Genomic DNA, 12,166 nt, shown 5'->3' with positions numbered 1-12,166 from the left:
TATTGGTTAGAACTTTTTAACTAACTATTTAGCAGTCTTATGGCTTGGAGATAGAAGATGTTCAGGGTCCTGTTGGTTCCAAACTTGGTGCATTGTTACCGCTTTCCGTGTGGTAGCAGAGAGTGGTAACAGTCTATGATTTGGATGGCTGGAGTATTTGACAATTTGTAGGACCTTCCTCTGACACTGCCTGGTATAGAGGTCCTGGATTGCAGGGAACTCGGCACTAGTGATGTACTAGGCCGTACACACTACCCTCTGTAGTGTCTTGCGGTTGGATGCCAAGCAGTTGCCATGCCAAGCGTTTATGCAGCTAGTCAAGATACTCTCATTGGTGTTGCTGTTGAACTTTTTGAGGGTCTGAGGGCCCATGCCAAATCTTTTCAGCATCCTGAGGGGAAGAGGCATTGTTGTGCCTTATTCACAACATTGTTGGTGTGTGTGGACCATGATAAATCCTTAGTGATGTGGTCACGGAGGAACTTGAAACTCTCAACCTGTTCCACTACAGCCCCTTTGATGCAGATGGAGGTGTGCTCGGCTCTCCTTTTCCTGTAGTTCACAATCAGCTCAATTGTCATCGTCGTTGGTGATAAGGCCAACCACCGTCGTGCCATCAGCAAACTTAATGATGGTGTTGAAGTCATGCACAAAGTCGTAGGTGAACAGGGAGTACAGGAAGGAGCTAAGCATGCACCCCTGAGGGGCCCCCGTCCTGGGGATTAGCGTGGCGGATGTGTTATTGCCTACCCTCAACATCTGGGGGCGGCCTGTCAGGAAGTACAGGATTCAGTTGTAGCGGGAGGTGTTCAGTCTCAGGGTCCTGAGCTCAGTAATGAGCTTGGAGGGGACTACAGTGCCTTCAGAAAGTATTCACACCCCTGATCTTCTTTCACATTTTGTTGTGTTACAGCTGATTTAAACATTTATTAAACTGAGATTTTTGTGTCACTGGCATACACACAGTACCCCCCATAATGTTAAAGTGGAATTATGTTTTTAGAAATATTTACAAATTATTTAAAAAGGAAAAGCTGAAATGTCTTGTGTCAAAAAGTATTTGTTATTGCAAACCTAAATGAGTTCAGGAGTAAAAATGTGCTTAACAAGTCGCATAATGAGTTGCATGGACTTCATAATTTTACATTTACATTTAAGTCATTTAGCAGACGCTCTTATCCAGAGCGACTTATAAGTTGCATGGACTTTTTAAGAGTGTGCTCCTAATCTCAGCTCGTTACCTGTATAAAAGACACCTGGGAGCCAGACATTGTTTCTGATTGAGAGGGGGTCAAATACTTATTTCCCTCATTAAAATGCAAATCATTTTATAACATTTTTGACATGCGTTTTTCTGGATTTTTTTGTTGTTATTCTGTCTCTCACTGTTCAAATAAACCTACCATTAAAATTATAGACTAATCATTTCTTTGTTAGTGGGCAAACGTACAAAATCAGCAGGGGATCAAATACTTTTTCCCCTCACTGTATGTGCTTCTTTGTGTGGAGTAAAGGTGATCTAGAGTTGTTTTCCCTTATTGTTACACAGGTGACATGCTGGTAAAAATGAGGTTAGACTTTTCCCTGCATTAAAATCACCAGGCACTAGGAGTGCCACCTCTGGATGTGCATTATCTTGTTTGCTTATGGCCCTATACAGCTCATCCTGAATTGAATTTTGCTGCTCTATCGATCGCTCCATGCATCAGTCTGAACCTCCTATCCTAGAAGTCGTTTGGGCTGATGTCCAAAGTACATGATTCAGGATCTGTGTAGGCCAGCTCTGGCTCAACCCATTTGGTTTCTGGGACTAATCAGAACGTTTTGAATGTGTTCACATTTGAGAAGTCGTCGGGGAGGAAGCAAATCCAGACTCTGTAGAGAAGGAACATTAGTGGGCGTGGCATTTGGCCGGAGCGATGTGGATGGGTAACCTGGCAAGCCAAGTGTGACAAGAGCTTTGCTCTCTTGTTTTTTTTGTGAGGGTAGGGTACCAGAACAGTAGTTTGGAACCAGACCCTGCCTTCGGCCCTCCACCAATCACTCTCCTGTCCAGTCCCACTCGGTTTAAACATATCTAACAGTGGTTTGGATTTTGCCACTCTCGCTGTTTACTCCGTGTTCTTGACCTAGGACCTTTAACTAACTCCACCCGGAGACTAATCTTTCCCTGGATTTGGGACAAACGTCTCCATCTGCCTCTTTTTTTTCTATCTCTGTCTGTATGTGTGTTTCTTTGACTCATCAGCCCGTCTGTGTCCCTCTCCTCTCCTGTCCTCCAGGGTGTGTTGGAAAGTTTCCTGGGCACGGCAGTGACAGGGGCCATATTCTGTCTGCTGGCTGGCCAGCCTCTCACCATCCTCAGCAGCACCGGTCCTGTACTGGTGTTTGAAAGGCTACTCTTCAACTTCAGCAAGTATGTGTCACCCTCTCTATTTTTCTTGCATTATGAGTACCACAGATATTGATACTCCGTCGGGGATGCTTTCAAGAGTAGGTTCCTCCGGGTTGTTAACACTGTGGCTCCCATTAGGCAAGTTAGAGTAAAGCAGAGAGCCAACCCTTCGTTTAATCATGATATCATTGAAGCCATTGAATGAAGGAATAAGGCCTTCCTTTTATATAAAGGGCTCAGGAATGAGGCTTAGAAGATTGTGGAAGCCAAAAGGGTGTACTATACTACTATACTATATAACCCCATAAAGCTGTCAAAATCATTAAAGGAATTAAGATGTACCTCTGCCACAAACAAATCCACTAGACTGGGAACTAATGAATTCAACTCATATTTTACCTCAGTAAGTAGGCTGGCAACTTACCACCACCAGTCGTTTGTTTCTCTCTCTCATATTTAAATGACCTCCTATGACTGGGGAAATATGTCTGAGAGAATTCAATAGAAGTAAAACAAATTAGCAACAATAATGGCCCTAGGGATGTTTTGCTTTGCTCCAGTATTTGTTTTCAGAGTTGGACTGTTGTTGTGAGGATTACCAGTGGTATGTGGTACTGGCTCAAGGGTACCATGGTGCCCACTAAAAACCCAAACCCCAATCTAATTCACCATGTGAATGTGTTTAGTTCTCCTTCTGGCAACAGCTGCGTATTGCTTTTCTATTTACACAGGTTCTGTGTATCCTTCAATATAAAACAAGTAAAACTAAAATACAAATAATACTCACGATAGACATAAACAATATGAATTTCATCTCCAGTCAGAGGTTGGCCACATTGTTTTGGGCTCAAGTTTTTGTATCTATCTGATTCTCTGGAACAAATAGTCCCTCGATTTATTCACAATAACAAACAAACTGCCTGCGGTCCCGTTGCCAGGCCGATTGTCCTTTCATTTCCCGCTGCGTCCTGCTCGCTACTTCCTATTTCCTCCACTGAATGGGGTCATGTGACCCCGGTCTAGACCTGCTCCCACACGGGGCAGACCAGATCAAAATTCTCTTCTCTTTCTCCGCTCTTTTTTCCCCTTCTCCTTGCCATGCCAGAGAGAAGGCCATATCCTAGCATTACATTACAGAGAACACTGGAGTGGTTATGTTCCGTTATGAATAATTCACATTCATTCAATGTCATAACGTGAATGGAGACTACCAAAGCTGAGCTGACGGCGCCATGTTTCCACGGCTAGGGTCTGAGTTGAAGCCGCCATGCCCTTCCACTGTTTTCACGACTGGGTTCAGTGACTCCTCAGTCAGTGGTGTTGTTTGCAGGCCTTACAGCCTCTGTCCATCATTCTGCCTGTCTCTGATACACACAAAACACACATACTGTACATGCTGTGCAAAGCATCGATTTGGGATAGGAATGGCCAAGTGACTTAGAAGGGACTTCCTTTTTAGATAAAGGTTAATATATTAATATGCTACCATCTCTCCCACCTTTCCCTCTACAGAGACATTGACTTTGACTACCTGGAGTTCTGGTTGTGGATTGGCCTACTCTTACATTAACTAACCATGGTTGTACCATCCCTCTCTCTCTCCCTCCAGAGACAATGACTTTGACTACCTGGAATTCCGGCTGTGGATCGGCCTGTGGTCAGCTTTCTTTTGCCTGGTGCTGGTTGCCACAGATGCCAGCTTCCTGGTCCAGTACTTCACCCGCTTCACGGAGGAGGGCTTTTCATCCCTCATCTCATTCATCTTCATCTACGATGCCTTCAAGAAGATGCTGAAGCTAGCCCACTACAACCCCATCAACGCTGACTACGACCCTAACTACGTCACAACGTACGACTGCCGCTGCATGCCCCTACCGGACGACGGTATGCTGATCAGCACTGTGCTCACAGCTCATTGGCTGTTGTGTAGTTTAAACCAATCCGATCAGAAGGTGCTAATAATGATGATCCAGGTGACAACAAGGGTGTAGCTACCGAAGAGGGTTTGACCCATTTATATATAATCCCTTTCTGATTCTGTGGTTTGGCCAGTGTTACTCTAGCTTTGAGTCGGTGATCTCACGTCCCATTGACATCCCTATAGCTCAGAAAACAATTTCCCAGAATATTTAAACTGATTATAATTATATGGTCCAAGTATGTATCCACTTAAGAGATATCACTGTGTACTCTCTCAACAGTTTTACCAGGTCCTGTTTAGTGAGTGACTTGGCAGATTTCTATGGTTGTAGTGCTGAGCGATTAACCAAAATGTCTGTTATTTTTTGCTTTTTTTAAACAACTAATTGACCAAAATTGGTTAAATTATTTGAATTCCATTTAGTTATTTTTTTCTGTGAGTTCAATGCGCAGTTTCTCTAGAGATAAATCAGATCAAACCAGAACTGTACGATGTAGTAGGGAATTATAGTTTCCAACAGGCCAATATTCAACATAGTTTAGCGCAGAAAACGTGTTAATTAACTACAATGACCATGATCCATTGCGAGCCTACTTGTTTGCATTTACATTACATTTAAGTCATTTAGCAGACGCTCTTATCCAGAGCGACTTACAAATTGGTGCATTCACCTTATGATATCCAGTGGAACAACCACTTTACAATAGTGCATCTAAATCTTTTAAGGGGGGGGGGGGGTTAGAAGGATTACTTTATCCTATCCCAGGTATTCCTTAAAGAGGTGGGGTTTCAGGTGTCTCCGGAAGGTGGTGATTGACTCCGCTCTCCTGGCGTCGTGAGGGAGCTTGTTCCACCATTGGGGTGCCAGAGCAGCGAACAGTTTGGTCTGTGTGGAGCAGATACAGAGAGGGAGATAAGAGACAGAAGACACGTGATCGAGAGGGATAGAGAGTAATTGCTTCGCAAAGTATCTCCAACTGAAAATACATAATCTAAGTGATTGTTGGTATTCAGCAGTCATAAAAGTATGCCTTATTTACTTTGAAGAACTACTAAAATAGTGATTTTGTCAGACAGCATAGGCAGCAGCTCGATAGAGATGAGATGATGACTTGGAATTAAATAATAAAGTCATAAAATAAAACAAATGTAACATACAAAAATATAATATATTTTATTAAAGTAATGTGAATAAATTATGGTTAATAAGTGATAAGCAGTAATGGTCAGTCACTACCATCATGGGACTTTTATTCTGTATTGTTTTCAGGATTCAACACACCTAATGCATTTAATAACAAATTTAAATAACAAAAAAGTCGAGAAAAATGTTGATTATTTTTTATATTCGAACCGAAACTGAACCGACATCAAAAGCACTAATCGCTCAGCACTACTGTATATGGTTGGTGGGAGATATGTTCCTCAGGGGCTCGGAGTTAAGTAACACTGCATATAACTGAGCCTGTCAACCATCACTTCTCTCCTTTGACAGTTCAGACAAAAGGCTAGTGCTTAAAACTCAAAGGAAAATGCATGTTATAGTTTGACAAGTAACTCGTAAAGTGGTTTTGTGGAGACCTCACTGACATTGTTTTTGTTGTGGTTTGTTTCCATCCAGGAAATATGACAGGTCTCTATAGTGATGTCTCTTCCTGGATAAATGATACTGATCTGGTAAGCAGCAGCCACTTGAGTGTTTCTTCTCTGACAGCCATATCATCTTCAGTCACGGAGGTCTGAAGGAAGTGTATATTTCTGAGTGTGTCTCAGACAGGAATGTGTCTGAGCTGGTGTGGGTTAATTAGGTTATGACAGTGTTATCCATCAACAATGCAGTGAATTGTTGATGGACAACGCTATCATTAACTGATTTCAGTTAAATCAATAGTAAAGGTGTTTCTTTCACTTATGTCGTGAAATGTTTTTCCCCGGGATTTAGGAGATTCTTCATGACTCATGATGTATGTAATGGTTTTGTCTGTGTGTGTGTGTGTGTGTGTGTGTCTGTTTGTGTGTCTGTTTTTCTCCCTAGCCGGTAAATGCCACGTGGGCGTCTCTCGACAAGGAACAGTGTGTGAAGTATGGTGGTGAGCTGATTGGTCCAGCCTGCGGCTTCGTCCCCGACGTCACTCTGATGTCATTCATCCTTTTCCTGGGGACCTACACCTGCTCCATGTGTCTCAAGAAGTTCAAGTTCAGCCGCTTCTTCCCCACCACTGTGAGTGACTGACATCCCTGACCGCCAATCACGTTTCAGGATCAAAGTTGTGACAGCCCCATCGGGCCAATCATGTTTCAGGGTCTTCGTTTCACTGTCCCACCGGCCAATCATGTTTTAGGATCAGTTTGGTTGATTTTTTAAGAAAGGGAAAGGGAATGTAATTGAAACGTCAAAACATTGTATATTACAGGGACGGGGTGTGAACAGATATTGGCAATACAGTCAGGTTACTTTCTATACATTTACAGATAGAATTGATTCTACAGCAGTCATATGATAGTTAGGCCTATATACCTACTGTATGACTTTCCTAGGATTTCATTACCTTCTATGTTTTCTTGGCAAATTTCCATGATCCATGTCTGGTTCAGTGGTGAAATCTTCGGTGTCGTCAGATGAACAAATCAAACCCCTGACAGCCCTGACCCTTTTGACCCAGTTAGCATCCACTGAGCTTCTGTTATTGCAGGTTTGAGTACATAACGATGTGTCATGATCAGAGTATGTGAGCAGTCGGAAATCCTGCTCATCACTCATGGTGCGTTGCGTGCGCGCCACTCCAGCGCACCACATCCGCACCACTCCAGCGCACCACATCCGTTCCAACCTCCCTGCTAAAAACTGCTCACAAGTAATAAAGGCCGTGCCGAATTCGCTCCATTCTTTAAAATCACAAGTTAATCAACACCCATCTATTTTTGTAAACTACCTGAATCTACCATTTGCTTTTGAAATATTGAAACCAAACCATATGATTTGAATAAAATATTTTTGAATAAACATGAAAATGTGAATTTAAGAAGTGTTCATCGTTTCAAATAGGTTACACTATTAAGCAACATATAAACACTCTGAATAGGTCAGGAGCAAGACATGGAGCCTAATAAGGAATAAAAATGAATTATTTAGGCTATATTATTTCAATTATTTCAAGGCTATAACCTACAAAGAAATTCATTGTGAAGCATTTGCGAGTGCGACACTAGGCTGGTAGGGACATAAAGTCTCGGCATTTAAACAACAATTTTGTTGTATTAAATCATTCTAGTCTATAAATTGTGCATAATGGCTGTGACTTACTTAGAATTAAATACAAATTCAATGAAAAATGCCTTATTAGGCTCAGTCTACAGTGCCTTTGAATTCATTTTTTAGAAACACGAGTTTGGCCAGAGTGTGGCTTTAAGCTCATGCGATGGCGCCTGGAGAGCAGGCCAGCAGCAGAGAATATCCTATCTGCGCTTGCAGAGATGCAGAGTTGTTTTTTTACATTTTTGTATAGGTAGGCCTAAACGTTTTTAAGCAAAATAACCCAAACAAAACTGAAAGCTCCTTGAAAGTAGGAATATGCCAGGCATATTTAGCCAAAGTCTATTATTGTATAGATACAACTTTTTAAGAGATCTGATTTTTAGTTTATAAATACTTTGCTACAATGACACACTTAGTTCCTTTTTTTTAGCATGTACACGTAGTAAGTACACCACCATGCTTTTGGGATATGTGTATTTTCAGATTCCACAATAGTTCTTTAGTTGTGGACACTACATCACCCTTTCTTGCTCTTGGTCCTCATCTTTGTTAGTCACCTTGATTTTTGCACCTGTGTTTGATCAGTTTCTTTATGAAAATATTTAGCAAACTCAACGAGTAAAGCAAGGGGCTATAGCAGCACACAAGTAGACTACAAATGGATGCTGGGCCAGGCATGCCCTGAGCTCGAGTGAGCTCTACTGGAGCAAAATTGGGGTGGGCAAGAAGACTGATACTCCAGCCTTTGGGAATCTCGCTCCTCACTCCAGTCAAATTGGGCCCGCTCCGCTCCAGCTCCGCTCACATACTCTTATCATGATGTACAGCAAATCACTATAAACCCCCTTGCTCCCCCTTCTTGCTGTGACATCCTCAGGTTAGTCGATAGGCTCAGATGTCAATGAGAGTCTTAGCAGGAAGGTCAGATGTCGACCACTGACACTGTGCAAGGTGCTGTGCTGTAAGGAATGGGATGTACTAAAGTGTAAGTCTATGTGTTAGTGTGGGCATACACTAACACGATGTTTACTCTTCAGTGTATCTGTATCCTTAAATATAAACAAAACACCAGTGGATGAACTGCCTGGTATACACTATGGGCAGTACTCATCTCTGTGTTTCCCAGTGGAGGAGGGCCCCATCCTCTTGTCCTCATTCATTCACACACAGTCATTACATTAGTAGTGTTAAGACAGCCAAGAGTCCTCTCTAGACTCCGGGGCCTTAGAGTAGGAGTGTTTATTTTGGCAGATCATAATGATTAAATCAGCACTTTTTTTTAAATACAGGCCCAGAGCAAGGCTCACTTTACCCTGCTCCTCACTACTCACTCTGTCAACTGCTTTATCTGTCTCATTGTCCTGCATTGCTGGCCCGGACCCTAGGCAGGACCGTAGACCAGTGCTTGACTTGAGCAGGAGCTCAGCAGTACTGAGTACCTGCGCCACTCATTTTCTACTGCTTGAGTTCCTGCACCTCATAAACTATTAGCTCCAAAGTTTTGTGCAGTTCCTGCACCTAAATATAAACAGAACCGGCACCCAAAATGAGTACCGGCACTTATTATAGACCAAGTCAAGCACTGCCGTAGACGTTCAAATATCCACTAATTTACCGCACTGTGGGAAGGAGGGAAGGGGGGAGAGATCGGAGGGAGAGAAGGGAGGGTGGGGCACCTCCATTACATACTGTGCACAACATGAGTCCAGTAGCCTTACAGTAAGGGGTTTCAATGTTTGGAAACATGGCTCAAATATATGGAGCAATACGGTAACAGTAATCTAAATATACAACATGTACAGTGAGATGAATGTGAAATCTGAGATAATTGGAACATTTTGGTTAGCCTTATTGTAACCCCCCCCCCCCCCAATAAAGCTTTGGCTAAATACCTGCACTCAATGAAACTACATTGGTCATAATGGCTTTTTGGAAAACATTCTGCTCCACCCTCGCGAACATATTTTTGTGTGACGAAAAAGGCTAGGTCTTACTGTATTGCCTCAGCCGAAAGCCTTGCCAAACACGATTGTGCCTCCCTATTGTACCCGCAGGTTAGGAAACTGATCAGTGATTTTGCCATCATCCTGGCTATTGTCATCTTCTGTGGTGTGGATGCCTTGGTCGGAGTGGACACACCCAAGCTCATCGTGCCAACTGAATTCAAGGTGAGTACCAGGGTGGATGTCCGTGGTATTGAGAAAGGCCTTGTGCAGAAACGTTGGCTTTGTATATGGTCCACTATATCCCCTGTTCTTGTTTTGTATAGTGCACAGGTTCACACCTGGATTCATTTTTAGTGATGAGGCTTTATATTTCATCATCATCATCATCAAATTTATTTATATAGCCCTTCGTACATCAGCTGAAATCTCAAAGTGCTGTACAGAAACCCAGCCTAAAACCCCAAACAGCAAGCAATGCATGTGAAAGAAGCACGGTGGCTGGGAAAAACTCCCTAGGAAAAACTCCTGAGAAAGGCCAAAAACCTAGGAAGAAACCTAGAGAGGAACCAGGCTATGAGGGGTGGCCAGTCCTCTTCTGGCTGTGCCGGGTGGATATTATAACAGAACATGGTCAAGATGTTAAAATGTTCGTAAATGACCAGCATGGTCAAATAATAATAATCATAGTAATTGTCAAGGGTGCAACAAGCACGTCCGGTGAACAGGTCAGGGTTCCGTAGCCGCAGGCAGAACAGTTGAAACTGGAGCAGCAGCATGGCCAGGTGGACTGGGGACAGCAAGGAGTCATCATGCCAGGTAGTCCTAGGGCTCAGGTCCTCCGAGAGAAAGAAAGAAAGAAAGAGAGAATTAGAGAGAGCATATTTACATTCACACAGGACACCGGATAAGACAAGAGAATACTCCAGATGTAACAGACTGACCCTAGCCCCCCGACACATAAACTACTGCAGCATAAATACTGGAGGCTGAGACAGGAGGGATCAGAAGACACTGTGGCCCCATCCGATGATATTTAAGTAGAAGCAAAGGTGCATGTGGCACACTCTGGTCTAGATTTTGATGTATATATTGAAACAATATCATTTTCTAGAGTTACTCAAGAGGGACAGGCGTATCAGTCAGATCTCCGCCTGAACAATGCTGCATTTTCTTAGGCAGACATAAAGTCTTTGTAATCCTTGTCTTAAAGTCTTGTATAATCATTACCTGGTTGTGTACTACTGCCAAGGAGGGAGAGCAGATAGAACCTGAAACTCTGATACAGAGCCTGTCACTGAGATTATTAGCTTACCTCAGTTTACCTTACCTCACTGGAGCCGAATGGTGGAGGGAGTGGGGGTGAGGAAGGGTGAGGTGTCGAGCGTGGGGGTTGGGGAGGGGTGAGGTTGAATGGGACAAGGGTGATGTGGAGGAAGAGGGGAAATGTGAGGAGGAGTGGGGTTGGGGGTGGGGTGAGGAAGGGTAAGAGGGGATGTGGGGAGGGTGCGTGCATGAAATACAAGGTGATTATAGGACATGGGGAGAACACTGAGGTCCTTATAGTTGCAGGTACAGACACAGCTTTGTGCGGCTGCAGACTAATTCCGGAGTGTTTTCTTTGTCGTGTAATGATGTACCTCTCCAGGACTTTTAGACTCTAACTCAAAGTACAGCAGAATAAGGACATTCTGTTTCCATGAGGTTGAATTTTTTTCAATGAGAGGAAATGTTTCATATATTGTCAGGGCAACCATATCACATTTTACATTGAGTCATGACAAACTCCTAACAACAAAATGACATTTCTAAGAACACCCTGAAACAATGACCATGTTAGCTTGGTAAGGATGAAGTGTGAGAGAGTCTGTTGTCCTGTGTCTTTTAAATCAACCCTGGCCTACAATATTTATCTGACTGGCTGTGTCTCTCTGCTCCTGGTCCCCAGCCCACCAGCCCCAACCGTGGCTGGTTCGTGCCCCCGTTCGGAGGGAACCCGTGGTGGGTGTATCTGGCTGCAGCCCTCCCTGCTCTCCTGGTCACCATCCTGGTGTTCATGGACCAGCAGATCACCGCTGTCATCGTCAACAGAAAGGAGCACAAACTCAAGGTGAGGAGCGGGGGGGATGGAGGGCGAAAGGGAGAGAGGGGCGGAGGGGTAGAAGTGGAGGGATAAAGGGGCACTCGGTCAGAGGGGTAAAGAGAATAGATAAGATAATGACTTAATACACCACATGTATGTGGACACCTGCTCGTCGAACATCTCATTCCAAAATCATGGTCATTAATATGGAGTTGGTCCCCTCTTTGCTGCTATAACAGCCTCCACTCTTCTGGGAAGGCTTTCCACTAGACGTTGGAACATTGCTGCGGGGACTTGCTACCATTCAGCCACAAGAGCATTAGTGAGGTTGGGCACTGATGTTGGGCGATTAGGCCTGGCTCACAGTCGGCGTTCCAATTCCTCTCAAAGGTGTTCGATGGGTTTGAGGTCAGGGTCTGTGCAGGCAAGTCAAGTTCTTCCACACCGATCTCGACAAACCATTTCTCTATGAACCTCGCTTTGTGCACGGGGGCATTGTCATGCTGAAACAGGAAAGGGCCTTCCCCAGACTGTTGCCACAAAGTTGGAAGCACAGAATCGTCTTGAA

At 43.7% G+C, this 12,166-nt stretch overlaps 1 protein-coding gene across 2 annotated transcripts in view; it reads left to right on the top strand.

The window, feature by feature from the left end:
* LOC115203814 (electrogenic sodium bicarbonate cotransporter 1) overlaps positions 1–12,166 on the top strand; it is a 73,885-nt gene that overhangs the window by 49,099 nt on the left and 12,620 nt on the right. For both annotated transcript variants that reach the window (XM_029768833.1, XM_029768834.1), the window contains exons 13-18: positions 2,283–2,416; positions 4,005–4,279; positions 5,938–5,993; positions 6,352–6,537; positions 9,627–9,740; positions 11,464–11,625. In XM_029768833.1, the coding sequence (XP_029624693.1) occupies positions 2,283–2,416; positions 4,005–4,279; positions 5,938–5,993; positions 6,352–6,537; positions 9,627–9,740; positions 11,464–11,625 (927 nt within the window). The remainder of the gene's footprint in view (positions 1–2,282; positions 2,417–4,004; positions 4,280–5,937; positions 5,994–6,351; positions 6,538–9,626; positions 9,741–11,463; positions 11,626–12,166) is intronic.

This window comes from Salmo trutta, chromosome 12, assembly GCF_901001165.1.
Source record: "Salmo trutta chromosome 12, fSalTru1.1, whole genome shotgun sequence".
Lineage (NCBI taxonomy): Eukaryota > Metazoa > Chordata > Actinopteri > Salmoniformes > Salmonidae > Salmo > Salmo trutta.
The sequence above is the reverse complement of the archived record's forward strand: the minus strand, read 5'-3'. Positions and strand labels throughout refer to the sequence as shown.